Here is a 17,851-nt window from a genome sequence, read left to right as displayed (position 1 = left end):
GAATGAGACTCAAGAATCAGCTATGTCTCTTATTCTGTAAGTTATTAACAACTTACTTGGAACACCACTTTGTAACACATTGGCATGCAAAAACAGCCAACCCATGAGATTCTTCTTGATCCGAACTTGCCTGACTTGGGGCTCAACCTGACTCAGTAATGGAAAGTACAGCTTACATACAACAAATATAACACAAAAATGGACAATATTTTCGAGCTCTGCTTAAATTTCTCAAACTGGGCTTTTAGGGGAGTTCATGTCCTTTCCAGGGAAGCTAATTTTCATTCAAACGATGTGTGAACCATGCTCAGCTATGTCAGCAGCTCTCTCCTTTGCAACTTTGTGGGTCTCAGCAGCTCAGCAGTGGAAGCTCTGAACTGCAGTGTCTTTTTGGAGATGCTAAAATCCATAAAGATAATTCCAAGACATGAGTGTCTCCTGTGATTATTAATCAGCTTTTCTGTGTTGAAAACAGAGCTGCTGTTGTTAGCATGATTATTAGCTCTCTCTGGCAATCCCATGAGGCCTTGAGTTGAATCTGTTGACCTGTCAGAGAGCTATAAGTGTTTCTGACTGAGAGCCTTCATTATGCTATTAATTATCATCCACCACTGGATTTGTAATGAACTGCATCAAACTTGAACTTCTGTGCTTTCATAGCCCACTATTACCCCATGTCAAGAAATGGTGCCATTACATCTTGTGGGAGTTAACATGTTCATTTCATTTCAGTTGCAAACAGATATCTTTAGTTAATCTTTCCCCAAACATATAAGCATGCTCAATGAACATGCTCTTTGAACCCTGATAATGTTACTAACATAATTTACAAGTTCCTGCTTTTATAAAGTGCTCAGTGTGGTTGATATCTTTATTCGAAGTTGGAGTCATCATTGGGTGGGGGGTTACCAACAACAGTTAACATTCAAATTCAACCGGTTCATCACTGAAATGACAATTTTATAGCTTTGCACAATAGATAGGGAGGGTGGAAATTAATTCTGAAATATCAGTGCACATCTTGAACACATTCATTTAAACCTTGTGGATGTAATCAATGGAGGCATGTCTTGCCAGCCTCTTCATACCACACAAAAAACTGATAGCTTAAGTGCTTGGAATTTTGTGTTGGATGTGGATGTAACGTGGATGTAATCAGCAAATCAACAAAACAGTTGATTGTTGAGTCTGATTCCCAGTTTGTCAGTATTTGCTAACATGGGAATGAGACTCAGTAATTAGCAATTTTTCCAGAGAATTGCTGAAAGCCTGAAACAGCCCACAGCAAAATAAAATGATAAGAAAATACAAATAGAGAGCAGTGTCTCTGCAGATAAAGACACAGCAACATTTCTAGTGGGGTCATTCGCAACAGCTGAGAGGAATTTTTTTTGTATGAGTCTATACATTGTTTTTAAGGAATATTCTGCATACTAACCATAACATTTCTAAGGTTAGGTAAAGAGCCAGTAAGATGGTTCAAGTCAATGTTACATTGCAAGCTTTATTACAAATACTACCTTTTACTTTCAGGCTTAAAGTGAAAAAAGACAGCTCCCACTTAGCATTTCCAAACAGTATTTTAGTTTGTGTAACTGTGACAAAGACAACCTGATCTCTTACCTTTTCCTTGGTGTAGCAATGCTAACAACACAGCGTGAATTTATCCATTCATTTAGTCTGTATAGGACACATGAGCATAGAAATGGTGCCAGGCTGCCTGTGACAGCCTTGACATGGTAAGAATTGGTTTAATGCAAATGTTAGCTATTGTCTAACATTAGCTACTGGGTTATCAGCTTTGCTGTTTCAACTCAAAGTATGGCCTGATGTTCCTCTGGAATTTTACTATCTATTGATTTTTCAGTGGCTAGTAAATAAATAATTTGTCAGATTGCCTTCGTTTATACAATTTACAACCTGAAACATCAATAAAATACCATCGTTTTGATTTCACCATGTGAGCATATATAACATCTAAAAAACTCCAGACTGATTTTAGAGTTTTAGACTGACATATTGAATATAATCATACTAAATAATAATATTCATAATATTTCACATGGTTAATTCAGTTTAGTATTTTCACAGCATTAATTAAACAGCAACAGAGTCATGTCACACTCACACTTACTGCTCTCACTTTCTCTTTTTTACACAATACTGTTTTCATTCACAGGTACTTCTGGTGCATCTAGTCTCCAGCATAAATACAGACTTTGAGTCACTGAACTTAACCACAACCACTGTGGCTTCCTGCACTTTTCAGTGGGGCTGTCAGTATCAATATTTCTTTATCGATTAATCTGTCAGTTATTCAGCAAGGTTTGAAAATATTATCATCACACCGCATTGTCTTCAATTTGCTTATTTTGTCAAACCATCAGTGCAGACCCCAAAGACTCTCCATTTACTATCATAAATGATTTTCAAAAAACTCAAACTGACTAGCAGAATAGTTGGCATTAATTTCCATTCGATAAACTAATCAATTAATTGACTAATGTTGATAGCTCTACCTTGCGGTGGGAGTCTCTATTTAGAGCTCTGTCTAAAAACCTCAAATCTCAAATGCCTCCTCACCTCCCCTGGTTGATGGCTGCAGGGTCGGCTCCTGAACAGATATCCTCCATGATGTAAGGGTTCTGCTCACAGCTGACGTTGAGTGTGGTGTAGTTGGGTTTACACACTGTGAGGAAGTAGGGTGCTGGGTAGCCTGTCATTAGCTGGAGGATGTCAGTGATGAGGGCTGTGGCACAAAGACCAAACGCATGAACACCTAAAGTCAGAGGAGAACGTGATGGAAAGGTTGGTTAACAATGTACAGTTCCAGTATACAGGCAATGTATTTACTGTGATAGACACGCAGTATACAATTCACAAAGACATGATGAAATGGCATACTTTTATGCTTGCTGTCTCTTTCTAAGACAAATACACATTTAAACAACACAACTTGGCTACAATGATCTGTTTCGGTTGAGAAATCTTAGCGCAACATAAGTAAAGTTAAAGATGGTTCTTGCTCAAAGGAGGAGCAACTGCCAAAGATTTTCTTTGCCTAATCTTGCTGTCTGAGTCATGAGAGAAACAATATCATTATCATACTTTGGGACCAGTGCAGAAAGACAAAAAAAAAAAAAAAAATTTGGTTTACCAATGAAGCGAACAGCTCTGCGTATGAAGGAGTTGAAGTTACAGCCAGCAGCATTAATGTTAGCCTCAGCCCCAGCACCACTCTTCCTCCGAGACAGACAGCAAAACAGGATGGCCTCTCCAATCATTATCTGTTAACACAACAGCACACTTGTCATGTGTTTGCATGAAGAAGTGGGTGACAAGAACGTGGTCTCCATTTGGAAAAACGGGAAGACATGTCCCCTTGCTATTATCACGTTTAGTTTTTCCATACATGCTTTTCGTCAAGGGACAGCTTATGACGGCATACACTGGGTGAGAGGCAGACTGACCAGTCTATTGCTTCTTTTGATTATTTCTGATACTATATTTATATGTGTAATTTATTTTTTTAACATAGACTTGTGCCTGTTGAATATTGATGACTGAGAGGATGATCAAAATTGTTTTTTTCCTACAGCAAGATTAAGGCAATTTTAAGAATTTACTATCAAAATGTCAAAAAAGTAATCTCATGAATCTGTGTCCCACCATGCATGTTTCTCGTGGAGCAGCATGTCCAACCCCTGAGCCCTGTTAATCTTTAAATATTTAGTTACAAACTAGCTAATGTTTTTTTTCCATGCATGGATGGTACCCAATGCTGTAATATCGTCACACCAAGACACACTGACTCTTAAAATGGAGCCTTTGTTTGAATAAAGGAGACACTGCTATTGAGTACATTTTTGTGCATAGTGTTGCACAGTTCCACCTATCAATGGCCTTCCAAGCTCTGGCCTAAGCCAAGCATGCAGGCCAAGACACCCTCTTCCTGTGTGATTCATACAAATACACACCCCTCCATAAATGACAAGTGGTCTTAAGATAGACTTTTATTAGTCTTGCACTGGAGTAAATCACGAAATACACAGCCCGGTGGGAGCCATGGTGTCTGCAGTGGGATACCTGGCACAAATCTCTGCAGGAAAGTGAAGATGGATGGGTTTATGCTAAACAAGGGTTTATTTGAGAAATGTATATGATATTTTTTATCATAAAGGACAATTATTTTCTCTCCATTTCTCTCTTTCTGATAATTAATTTATTTTTGTTTAGTTTGCAAAGAATTAATATTGACAGTCCTCCACATTTGGTCATTTATACTGTTTTTTTGCAAAAACATCTTGACCACACCACAACCTCTCTGGTCAAATAGTCCCTCCATCAGAAAAACAGACTAGAAAAGTCTGGAGGCCGCAATCACATTGACAACTGACGTATTTTACAACAAACATTTATAATACACCAAAAGGAAAACGTTGTTGATGTTATTTCAATCAGGTTCAGCCCCTGAAGTATTAATTCAGTATAATCAATCTGAATAATTTCGGTCAACTAGGGCAAACTGTATACACAATACAGGAATTTCCTAAAAAACAAAGTATCAACTCATACAAAAGTTATTCTTCTCAATCATCACTAATAACCAACTGTGGCATTGTTTTTATCTATAGACACCCCGCAATGGTAAATGGACTGTAATTACATAGCACTTTTCTATTCTGACAGTCAGAGTGCTTTACAAGAGCCAGTTTTCACCCCTTCACACACACACACACACACACACACTCAAACACTGGTGGCAGAGGCTACTGTACAAGGTGCTTCCTGTTCAGTAGGAATGACAACTATAACACTGATGGAGCAGCCATCAGGAGCAATTTGGAGTTCAATGTCTCACCCAAGGACACTTCGACATGTAAATTACAGGGGGGCCAGGGATTAAACGAGTGACCTCCTGACAAGTGGATGACCACTCTACCTTTTGACTCACAGCTGACAGCTCTCCTGCTTATTCTGTATACATTCATGTCCTGTTACTGCAGGATACTAACTCGGCATCTTACTCAAAGTCTTTGTGCTTTTTCATCTCAGGTTCCCATCAATCATGACTGGACTCTCTCTCTCTCTCAAACCAACCAGGCAAGGCAGATGGTCGCCCACCTGGAGCCTGTGTCTGCCTTGAGGTTGTTCTGTTAAAAGCCACCGTCACCAAATGCTTGCTCGTGGGGGAATGTTGGGAATCTGTAAAGTGTCTGATCTAGATCTATTCTATTTGGAAGAGGTCATGAGATGGGTGAGGTTATGAGATAATTTCTGTTGCAATCAGGCACTATGTAAATTGACATGACTTGTCTGTATTTTTTCTTATTTTCTCGTTATTTTGTTGTGCTTGGGACATTCTTGGCATGAGGGTGTGAGTTTGGGACTAAGAATGGCCAGGTTATCTTGTTGTCTCAGCCTTGCTCAGTCAGTCATGAAATGTACATCAGGCACTGTATTTCTGTGTGTCAGAGATAAGCAACACACACACGCAGACAAACAGCAGACTGGATGAAGCGTGCACATTCAAGAGTTGTGCAGAAGTGTGGGCTGTTTGTGTGAAACAGTAAATGACCATTTATTTCTGTGATTCACTGCTTTGTTCTTACAAAAGGTGATTCCCTCTCTTCACTTCTTCAAACACTGCTGCTGTGGTCTCTCTCTCTCAGCTGAGCTGCAGATTTGGTGTTATCTGTATTATTAACTGACTCAAGTAAAAGTTCATTAGAAGCTTCTTTATCAGTGTATGATGTCTGATTGTTATGTACAATGTCTTGCTGGTTATGTATTTTAATGCAGATCAACAGCCAAACAAAAAGAAACTTTGTGAAGACTCCAGTACATTATATACGTGATGGTGTAACAGGAGGACAACACTGACGACAACTCAGTCAACTTGTCATTTACTGAAAGCTGAAGCTGCAAAAACAAGGACAAAGAGACCATGCAGCAAGAAACTGTGTCTGTTTCTTTTTTGCTTCTACAGCCAAAAAAATTCCATAGCAGCTCGACCGACCAGAGCCACCATCTTTTCACTCATCCCAAAACTGCTGTCATTTTACTGAATATCTTCCCCAGCACCAGCCATGTAGTAATGTTCTTTTAAGTCCACCAGAGGAACATGAACTGAAGTAAAATGGCATTAACTAAAGTCAAACTCATTTTCTCTTAAGCTTTGAAGGTGGGCATTAGCTCTGAGAGACAGTGAAAACACTTGATTGCCTTGTAGCCCAAGAGGCATCCGGTCACAAGGACAGGAAAGTCTCAGGTCCTCTGTTTCACAAGCTGTTGGAGATGGCTCTCAAAGGTAAGAAGGGGAAATCTTAATAGTTTTCACTATTTACACATGCACCTACATTCAAGAATCTGTGCCTTAAGTCTGTTCACATATGCCATAGCAATGCTGGAGTAGATGGGGAAAGGTACTGTCCAACAGATGATGGTAAAGCAACACTTGATAACCACTGTCATAAAAATTCAACTGAAGAAGAAGATGGTGCGAACTGGATGTACATGTACGCAGCTAACAATGTCTTATTTTCCCGAACATATCTGGTGAGAAGCTATTTTTGTCCAGTACTAGTGTTCTTGTAATGCATTTAATATTTAGTAAGTCTGCAAGACAGGTAATGCGCAATGTGCATTTGATATATGAACAGAATATTAAAAGGGCAAAATCGGCAAAATCTTCTTTCACCGACAACACAGTGCTACTGTTAATTTCCTTGAAATGTTACTAAGTCTTGAGTTGTGAAATTGGCTGGACAGATTACGACAAGTCTTAATCCCTGCTCCCATTCACACATGTTCCTTTGCAAGAAATGTGTCTGCACATTACAGGGATGGACGACATCTACTAAAGGAACTTGTGTTATTGGCTGACATGACTCGCATATCAATAGGCTTTATTGATATGCAAGAGAAAGACAACAACAACAACATCAATAATAATGAAGTTATGAGTTCTATAAATGCCTGTTATCACAAAGGGTTGTGTGAGATGTGCATTCCTTAGATGAATGTTAGAGAGTTGAGTTCTCTCTCTTCTTGCTGATGAACTCTGCTGGATATGTCTATCTTGGCTTCAAACAGTGAGCTCCTGATTTTTGGCTTTTTGTGTCTCCCCTGCCAAAAATGACTATACATCTTACTGAGGAATCATGGATTCACCGAAAATGGGTCTATCTATCCCTGCAAGCTTTGAATGTTAATCAAAGTATGTACTATGAAGTGAGTTCTACATACCCAGGATATATTTCTGTTATCTGGCTTCAAACTCTAACAACTTCAGTTGTGCTAAGCAGTCACACAAAGCTGGTTACCAAATTGACAAGTCAGCCCAGGATTCCCCACTACATCCATGAGCATGTTAATAAAAAAGATATGCATACCCTAGAAGTACTCTGAAGAAGTGCCGTTCGCTTGACATGTCATGCAGCAGTGAATACGAGCTCTTTAAGAGAAAGCCTGGTGTGCAACTCTCTCTTCTTTTCAACTCCTAATATTGTTGACCCAGCCAACTATCAGCAGGATAGTTCTCCCTTGCAAGCTGGGTCCTGCTCAAGGTTTCTTCCTGTTAAAAGGGAGTTTTTCCTTGCCACTGTCTGCTTGCTCGGGGGTTCAGGCTCTGGGTCTCTGTAAAGCATCTAGAGACAATTTTGATTGTATAAGGTGCTATATAAATAAATTGAATTAAATTGAAATTGAATTGAATTGTTGCCCCACCATTAGAGCATGGGATCTGATCATAATTACATTTGTGTATTCCATTACATGAATATGTTGCTTAGATGTATTCTTATGGTGTGTAGGCTATGAAAATTTAGCATTAGTTGTTGTGCAGTAGTAGGGGCAATTTGGTTATTGGCAAGAAGGTCAATGATTATGGGAAATAATCATTGAAACAAAATCAGTGTATTCTTTATACACATAAAATCGGGGCACCACAATGTCACCAGGGACCAATAGCCAAATTAACAAGTGGGAAATAACAGTCTGTTAAGAAGTGATGAAACGTAAATCCGAGCACCGACTGTCATGAATCCAGCTGTTATCACAAGTACATTCACAATAATCACAGGCAACGACAAGTTAAATTATAACAGGATTTATTAACCAGCAACAACCATCCAGAGACAAGTATCACTTGTAATAAACACTACTGTAATCCAAGTTAGACAATAACTACAAAGTATAACACAGGTACACAGCAAGGGTATATCTATACATGTATATACATATGGGTGTGCATATATATAGGAGCGTGTATGTGTGTGTGTGTGTGTGTGGGTGCGTATTAGGAAGAGACAAGTTGGCGACGGGGTGACTCGTGGGGCCGTGCCCCTTGAAGCCAAGATGGCAGGTGGTCATGAGTGACGTATCGGCAAGAACCAAGATGGTGGCGGAGGGAAATGCAGAGCGTTTTCCTCAGTGCCAAGATGGTCATGACCCTCGAGCATCATGTGTCTCGTGATTGGTCTGTGGCTGCCTGCTAGCATAGAAGAGGGAGGAGTTTATGATCAGTTTTGGGCCATTCCCCCGGGTCGATTAAGATATTTTGACTTCACTTTTGGAGAGCTCTCGGAGAGTCGTCCACATTTACTGCTTTAGCAGTTTAATAGAGCTATGACTATGAAGCAAATGTATATTGCCTCCAGTTATAAGAATACACTCATAAAAGAACTATTTTTGCCCTGGGTTTGGCCACTCGGATCATATGAAGGCTGCACAAAGCCTTGGAGGAAGTTCAGCAGACGCTAGGGCTGCAGAAGAAAGAAGAAACACTACCCAGCATCATCTCCATGCTTTGGTTGAGTCAAAGTCATGTTAATGCATTAAAATTTCAGAGATCTTTAATCTACAGTTTGAAGCTTGAATTTCTGTTGAATGTATCTCCCAAAGACATAGATGCCACTAGTAGTGTGTGTGAAGTGCCTTCATGGTCAATAAAGACAGGATACTGTGAGGGACCAGAGTGGTCTCCCTGAATAACGGGATCTCGGCAAGACCGGATTCAGGCAGAAGAGGTTGAGAATAGAAGGCAGCAAAGCGTCAGGTGCCAGGAAAAATCCTTTTATTCTCCCAGAACACAAGGTTTTCACAGGCAGACAAAATGCAGGAGTAATGCAGGAACTGAACACCAATAACAGACTCTCACAACAGCACATAGTAGTTCTCCCAAGGAACAACTAGAGCAAAATGAGGCTCCTTTAAATAGGGCTGCTTGTTGAGCCCAAACGGTCCAAACCATTATGGATTGTTTACCAATAAACATAATGGTCCATACAATACTATAATCATAATAAATGGATACAAACAAATAAATAATGCACAAGTTAATTTATCCACACACCAAATATTTACACACCATACAGTATTTTTTCACAAACACCACATAGCCAATACCACAGAAAAATAAAAACCCCCTGAGTGCAATGGGCCGTGCCCCCTTGCCCTGTGCCCAATAAAGTCCGCCCCTGCGGCGGCGCGCGCTTCCGCAGAGGAGCAGTGGAGTCGGACCGGGAGTGCATGTGACTGTGAGTGTATGAAAAACCAGAGTCTTTACAAACTGAACTGAAGAGGTGGATGAGTAGTGGGTACCTCACCACACGCCTGGATGCTAAACCGGGGAGAAAACTGATACGGGTGAGTTGTGGTTGCGGAAGGTGAGCGACGCAGCGGGCTGAATTTACAGCGCCGAAGCATCCATGGCGTACGCCACGCCAAACATGTCACCAAGCATTTGCATATACATAAACTGACGATAGAGTCCATTTCTCCGTGTGCTTGGGAGTGTGTGTGTGTGTGTGTGTGTGTGTGCGCACACACGCGTCAGCGTGTATATGCGCTACAAAGTCCGAAACGTCTTTTTAAATTTTAATTGTCCGACGCTGCCTCGCATGCCACGTTATCAAAACGCGTCCCTCGTGGGAGACAGTGAGAAGGGGGGTGCTCACCTTCTCACAGATACAATGTAGCCACTATGAACAAAAAGAAGAAGAAGAAAAAATAAGAAAATGTTCAATAAAAGTCAGTAATGGAGAATAGCAACTGTGTGCTGTTACTTTTCTCTGTCAGGGAGACAAAGTATTTAAGGCTTACCCCGTATTTGTCAGCACAAAATGTTGAAGAGCTAGTAATTTTCTTATAAAACTCAGCTTACTGTGAACATGCCCTGCAGTTTGAATAAAGAGATGATTCATTGCTCAGTCACATAGAGTGGCTCTAGTTCAGATTAAACATGACTTAAGTGTGAACAAGGATATGAGGAAGAGTCTGATCTGATGAACACCCAAGTGGATGAGAGGGCTGAATTCATTGCACCCTTCAGTCTAACCTCAGCGTAAATACACTATTTATTCTGTTTTCTTTCCTTGCTACATTTTCTCATATCCTGTAACATAGATGTGTTTTCAAAAATCTATATGGAAGTGATCACATGGCTCTGGCAATACATGTGCATCCTAAGAAAGCCAGTATGGTCTGAGGTGGACATGATTTGAGATGTTCTGCTGACAGACCCCTCATCTCAAACCTTCTATATCTACAACGTAAGGACATTTATTCCATGGGGAATATTAGAAGAAGTCCATGACAAAGGCAGAAGCTTTTTGGGTGCATATTTGTGTGAAAGCACTAGTGTGTTTGATGCCAAATTCTCACCCACTGCTCCAGATATCCAGATGTGACAATGAACATGTGGAGTCAGTAAGATACAAATATAAACTAAAAAAAGTAACTGACTGATAATATGAGTACTACTATTATACTCTGTTAGGGTTAGAGTACTGCTATACTCCCTGTACACACATGACTGTGTGTCCAGATCAGACAGCAACATCAACATAAAGTTTGCTGATGACACAGCCATCGTGGGGTTAATCTCCCACAACAAGGAGGAGGCCTACAGGAAGGAGGTCACCCACCTAGAGCGCTGGTGCTGGGAGAATAACCTCCTGCTGAACGTCAGCAAAACTAAGGAGCTGATTGTGGACTACAGGAAGAAGCAGCAGAAGGACATCCGTCCACTCTGCATTGGCGAGTCTGAGGTGGAAAGGGTGGACAGTTTTAAATACCTCGGTGTGACTATCACACGGGACCTGTCCTGGTCACTGCACATTAACAGGACTGTTAAGAAGGCCAGGCAGCGTCTCTTCCACCTCAGACGCCTCAGAGACTTCCGGCTCCCCCTCAAGGTGCTCAGGAACTTTTACACCTGCACCACTGAGAGCATCTTGAGTGGAAGCATCATCACATGGATGGGCAGCTGCACAAAGCAGGACCTCTTGGGACTTAGGAGGGTAGTCCACTCAGCTGAGGAGCAACTCTACCCGACCTGCAGGACATTTACACCAAACGATGCAGGTCGAGAGCTGAGAAGATCCTCAGGCAGCCCCATCACCCCGGACACTCACTCCTCTCCCTGCTGCCATCAGGCCGTCGGTTCTGCTGCCTGAGAACCAACACTGAGAGGATGAAGAAAAGCTTCTTCCCCCAGGCCATCCGTCTGCTCAACAGTGAGCGTTGGATCACTGTCAGTCCACAGTCCAAACTCAGTGCCTCTCACATCATCCCTGGTGCTGCACTGGGACAATCTGACAGGGTGAGTTATAACAAAGACAAACCATGTTCATGCCTGAACTCAGACAGCTAAGGTTGAAAAAAGAAGAAGTGTTTAGGAGCGGGGACAGGGACAGGTCTGAGGGGCCAAAGTGCAGGTTTGGCAAGGTACTGAGAGATAATAAGTGGCTGTACTCTGAGAAAGTATTCAACAACAGTCAACAAATGATTCTGTTGGAAGCTTTTCAAACAGATCACAAACTACAAACCTAATACCCCTGCTCCATTAAGAACCTGGTCCTGTGAACAAACTGAATGATTTCCACTGTTGGACTTGGAGAAGAAAAAGTTCTGACACCATCCCCTGTGATTTGATCCATCAGCTCCTGCTCCATCTCCTCAATCGCAGCAGGGTCCAACAACAATGGCCATTCCCTACAACAGTAACTCTCCACATTCTGGAGAGGGACATTGGGCTTTTCAAGAGACAGAACCCATGTAAAGCATATCTACCCCCCAGTACAGTGCTGACTAGCTGTCTCTGGTGTTCACTGACATCTTTATTACCTCACTGGAACCATATGCCATACCTATATACCAGCCCACTTCAAAACCTCTGCCATTGTCCCCCATCCCCCAAAACCCAAGAACCACAGGACTTACTGACAGACCAGTCACCCTGAACTCTGTGCCAGTTAGTAGTAATATGACCGCCTTGTGCTGTCCTCCCTCATCAGTGACCTGCTCCTGGACCCAACAGTTCTGTAGACGATGCCATTAACACAGCTCTTCACTTCATTTTCCAGCATCTGGACTCCTCAAGGATGTTTGTCAGGATCTAAATTCATATCTGGCCACTGATCTGCCAGCTTTTACGCCAGCTGGCAACAGCTGGCAACAGCTGGCGTAAAAGCTGCTAAAACCATGCATCTCTCTGATATTATCACCTCAAACTGTCACAATCCTCATGTTCTGTTTAAAACTGAGGGCTTCCTGAACTTTTTATTAATAAGGTCACAAGCACCAGAGCCCTTATTACCCACCCTTCTTATGACACCTCCATCTTTGTTACATGCTCTGCTGTTTTTGACCATTTTGAGCCTGTCAGTCTGCCGTCCTTGAGAGATATAATTGGTCATATGAAGCCTGCTGGGTCTCCCTGTGACCCACTGTCTTTTTAAAGAGGTTTTCCCTACCTTGGCATCGCATGTGCTCAGCATGATAAATGGCAGCTTGTCAAATGGGATTGTACCTGTGAGTTTTAAGCATGCAGTGGTGACACCACTGATTAAAAAGCCTGGATTAGACCTTTCTGTTCTCTCTAATTTTAGGTCAATTTCTAAACTCCCCTTCCTGTTGAAGATTTTGAAGAAAATTGTTTAACATCAGTTGAATTCATACTTAGATGGGCACCATATACTTGAGATCTTCCAGTCTGGGTTTAAAGCTCGTCACAGTACTGAGTCAGCACTGTTGAGGGTTTTTAATGACATTCCTTTAGCCACAAACTCTGGTCACTGTGTTGCTTTGGTTCTGTTGGACCTAACAGCAGCCTTCGATACGATGGGCCATCAGATCCTCTTGTCTCGCCTAGAGAATTGGGTGGATATTCATAGCGGTGCCCTATAGTGGTTCAGGTCTTTCCTCACAGGGAGAAGTTTCTGTGTCTGTTTAGATGCCACTGACTCTGGTGTAGCACCTCTCACATGTGGAGCGCCTCAAGACTCTATACTCGGTCCTCTTCTCTTCTCCCTGTACCTGCTTCCACTTGGATCAATTTTTTGAAAGTATGGTGTTGCTTTTCATTCTTATGCTGATGACTGTCAAATTTCCCTGCCACTGAGACAGGAAAGAACTCTTTGATTACATTGCAGAACTGAAGGCATGGATGTCAAAAATTTTTCTACTTCTAAATGTTAAAAAGACTGAGGTCATGATGTTTGGCCCTAGTGATGCCTCCAAAGCCTGTGTAGATCTTGGTCCATTAACACAATATCTAAGACACACAGCTACAAACCTCAGAGTAAAACTAGACAGTGACTGGTCCAGCCAAAGTCAAAGTCCAAGTCCAGTTTTTTAGCAGTTGAGACAGCTATCCAAGGTCAAGCCATTTCTCTCCGGACATCATCTTGAGATCTTAATCCATGCCTTTATCACGACTCGCTTAGATTACTGCAATGCACTTTATGTTGGGTTGAGTCAGACATCACTGTCCTGCCTGCAGCTGGTGCAAAATGCTGCTGCTCGGCTTTTAACTGGGACCAAACAACGAGAGCACATCACTCCGATTTTAGCTTCCATTCACTGGCTCCCTGTCCGTTTTCGGATTGATTTTAAAATTCTTTTATTTGTTTTTAAATGTTATTGCCTTTTAATTTGTTTTTAATTCTGTCATGTTTTTTTTAACTGTTTTTTTTAAACATGCGTACAGCACTTTGGCCAACTGTGTTGTTTTTAAAGTGCTTTATAAATAAAGCTGAATTGAATTGAATTATTCTGGTCCTGGAGCTGACTGCTGATGGGACTGGTCCAAGGGCTGGCAGGTCCTGTGGCTCGTCTTCATTTTAAATCCAGCTGATGCTCAATCTCATCCTCTTTTTCAAAGTCACTGTCAAACTTTGAATTTTCAGAAATGTGATCCTCACATGAAACCTCATGTGAAACCTCTTCCTCTACATCATCATCAAAAACTTCTCTCTCTTCCAAAATCAAATGCAAGACCCTCTGAGCAGAGAGTCTTTTGGCTATCTTGATCGTTGTGATAAGGAACCATACTGGTTGGTTGGAATGATTTGCAGCTGGGATAGAGCATGAGCAAATAAACGTTGGTTCCCACAAAACAGAGGGTAAAATGTGTGGGAATGTGAGAGCAGACGGGTGTCTGTGCTTGAATTTTGAAACAATGTTGCAACCTTGTGCAGGAACAGGAGGAGGACAGAGTGAAGGTACACAGGATCTACAGTTTCCACGCTTAAATTAGCCCTGGGTCCAGCAGACCCGAACATCCTGTATGTAATATCAGTATGTAGGGGGGGGGGGGGGGGGGGGGGGGGGGGGGGTATACAGTGTGTGGTCATTGAAAATGTGTTCCGACATAACGTTCTTCACAGAAAATTAGCCAAGACCAATGAGTCTGAGTTTGAAAAAATAATTAATAGTATCATTTTTCTGATGATTAAAAAACTGAAAACGGGTCCCACAGACCCGAACACCACACAAGGATTAATGGAAGATTTGTACAAAGGTTTCAAATGGGTGAAAAAAAATCAAATATGATTATTTACATTTTACTTGATATTCATAAAATTTGCGGAAAATGTCCTACGTCGCGATATGCATCATTGTATGGATACTGAATGACCTATATCAATGGAATTTTGGTCAGATTGCACAGCTGTACTTCAAAGTGAATGCCTGCGCATCAGACTGGTTGTGGTACAGAGCTTTTATTATATTATATTATTTTATATTATATCATCCATCCATCCATTCTCTATACCGCTTATTCGTCAGGGTCGCGGGGGAGCTGGAGCCTATCCCAGCTGACTGTGGGCGAGAGGCGGGGTTCACCCTGGACTGGTCGCCAGTCAAATGCAGGGCTGACACACAAAGACAGACAACCACTCATGCACACACACTCACATCTAGGGGCAATGTAGAGCCAGTTAACCTAATGTGCATGTGTTTGGGATTGTGGGAGGAAGCCGGATTATATTATCTGTCATTTTGTGTGGCAGTTACACTTAACACCTGCTCAAAATTTTTAACTGAGGAGAAGGCATTCAGGCGCATCAAAATTCTTAGGTAAAGAATCAGATGCAAGTTATATCTGGACAGAATCATGCATCCACAAGCAGTTAAATCATCCATTGTGCTTATGAGTGGTACAATTATTTTAGTTGGTGATTTTAATATACATATTGATGACACTTGTGATTCTTTTGGCACAAAGGCGCTATAGGTAGTCAATTCATTTGGTTTACATCAGCATGTTGTTGAACCAGGTGTTTTCCTATGGTATAAGTACTAGACCCATAAAATTAAATGACTTGTACATATCTGACCACCTTTGTACTTTATTTGACAGTCAGTATTTTCAAAGTTATGTGGTAAACAAGACCAAGACAATAAACTCACACACTTTAAATGGGGAAACTGTATGAAAATCTTTCCATCCAGTAGTATACACAATTCCTCAGACACAGAGAAGCTGACTTACTGAGAAACTTAAACCACCTCTGTGTATCCATTTTAGATTCTTTCACAAGAGTTAAACGTAGCATATGGTTGGCACACCAACAAACAATGACATCCACACTCATAGGAGGGGATTCTTTAAGTAACTTTTAAAAACGTACTTTTACCCAAAGGCTGTACAAACTTTAGCTATTAATTTATATTATATATTAATTTATTAATAATATTATTTTATTAATATTTGTGTTACTTTAAGTATTCATTCTTTCATAGCCCTAACTGCACTTTATTCTTGATGCTACATTTAAGTCTTGGACCTGCACCCATTGTTTTTATATCTATATCTATATATAGACAGATACATACATACATACATACATATTTCTATGCTATTTAATTCATGGTTTCAACCTAATCAAATCAATCTATTGTGTTAAATTCTTATTTCCTTTTGACTTACTCCTATTTAATTCTGCATACATTTTGTACATTTTATTTTATGTTTATCTAGGTTTTTGCTGTAAAGCACTTTGTATTGTTTGGTTTTGATAAGTGCTATACAAATCAACTTTATTCATATCATATATAAATAGAATTTGTTTTTAAAACTGAATTTTAAAAAGAGACAGAATAAAAAGAGGCTGGTAACCACCCTCCATGCTACTGCCACAGGGTGTTTTTCATTTTGTGAAACCCTCTTCAAATAAGGTTAGTACCACAGGTCTCTGTCTCATAGTCTTCGTTCTCCAGTGTTTGTTTCTAATCCTTACCGTAATGGCAGGTCCAGCGAAGGCCAGGCTGAGCAGCATCAGCAGGGGGATGACTTCATGGTTGGGGTCAATATAGGGCAGGCTTAGGCTGCGGTCATGGCAATTGAAGCCAGACTTCACCGGCTCAAACACATCCGTCCACTCCAGGAAGTACAGACTAACCACAGATGATACCAGGATTGGCAGCTATCGATGGACAAAACAAGAGACAGAAAAACAGAAAGAAAGACATGAAAGGGAGTAAAGTTAGCTGAGGTAGGAAGGGCTTTTACAGATTCCCAATGAATAAATAAATGGATAAACTGACAGTGTATTCTGCAAATGTCCCCATAATCCTATGGTTCAATGAGCATGCTAATTTGATTTGATAATGAGAACCAAGGCATGGAAAATAGTTTTTATAACCTGAGGGGGGGAGAGGATAGCACTGAGGGTGATGGAGGATGGCATGCTGAATGAACTGCTTTTATCAACATGAAGTGCTCCCATTGAGCTCAGCTCTAAACTACCGTATGAAGTCTCCTCATCCCAACGAACAAAATGAGAAACAGCTAGCCCATGTTTATTATCGCCAGCTTGAGGTCTTAAAATCAGGAAAGACAAATCACAACACACTAGTTTAATCTCAACCATGAAATAAAGCAATAAAGCTGGTGTTGATCTCTCCTTTGAGTAAATCAGTAATGCAGTGATCTGTGAAAGCCAGGAGACAGCTTGACAGGTTATGCAAATTTCTGCTTTATACTGTACATTGCTGCAGCCATTTCACCAACTAACCTGTCACAATGTTCCTGTACTAAGGACTGCAAGTTGGTGCAGTTTACTAGTGGATATCAAATCCTGTCAAGAGTATTCACAGAGAATTCAGACAAATGTTTTCAAGTTTTCACAAGGCTGTATTATAGCTACATGTTACAGTTATATAGAACCAAAATCTTCAAGCTGATGCACGTTCCTTTCAGTGGAAGCTGCTCACTCCACATATGCACAAAAAGTAGGAGTAGTGTGTAGTGCCTCACAAATTCTTTATTCTGGTCTACCTCAGTTATCAATTTCTGCAACTTGGGAGGGGGCCGTGGCCTAGAGGTTGGAGAAGCGGCGGGTCACCGGTTTGATTCCCCCACCAGACAGGCAGGAAAAAATTTGAGTGTGGTCTGGAGTGATTAATGTGATAAAATGCCCCCCCCCCCTTCATTAGCCGGCTGATGTGCCCTTGAGCAAGGCACTTAACCCCCCCAATATGCTCCCCGCTGCTCCTGTGTGTGTTTCACTGCATGTAATTTGCAGGGTGTTGCATGTGTGTGTTCAACTAAGGATGGGAT

The 17,851-nt window shown here is 41.2% G+C and overlaps 1 protein-coding gene across 2 annotated transcripts in view; it reads right to left on the bottom strand.

Moving 5' to 3' along the window:
• The window catches only part of LOC124049710 (phospholipid phosphatase-related protein type 4), a 46,013-nt gene that overhangs the window by 10,281 nt on the left and 17,881 nt on the right, over positions 1-17,851 (bottom strand). For both annotated transcript variants that reach the window (XM_046371645.1, XM_046371646.1), the window contains exons 2-4: positions 16,530-16,715; positions 3,158-3,287; positions 2,584-2,779 (exon numbers count right to left, since the gene is read on the bottom strand). In XM_046371645.1, the coding sequence (XP_046227601.1) occupies positions 2,584-2,779; positions 3,158-3,287; positions 16,530-16,715 (512 nt within the window). The remainder of the gene's footprint in view (positions 1-2,583; positions 2,780-3,157; positions 3,288-16,529; positions 16,716-17,851) is intronic.

This window comes from Scatophagus argus, chromosome 18, assembly GCF_020382885.2.
Source record: "Scatophagus argus isolate fScaArg1 chromosome 18, fScaArg1.pri, whole genome shotgun sequence".
In the NCBI taxonomy this organism is placed as follows: Eukaryota; Metazoa; Chordata; class Actinopteri; family Scatophagidae; genus Scatophagus; species Scatophagus argus.
Note: the sequence above shows the minus strand (reverse complement) of the source record. Positions and strands in the feature narration are given on the sequence as shown.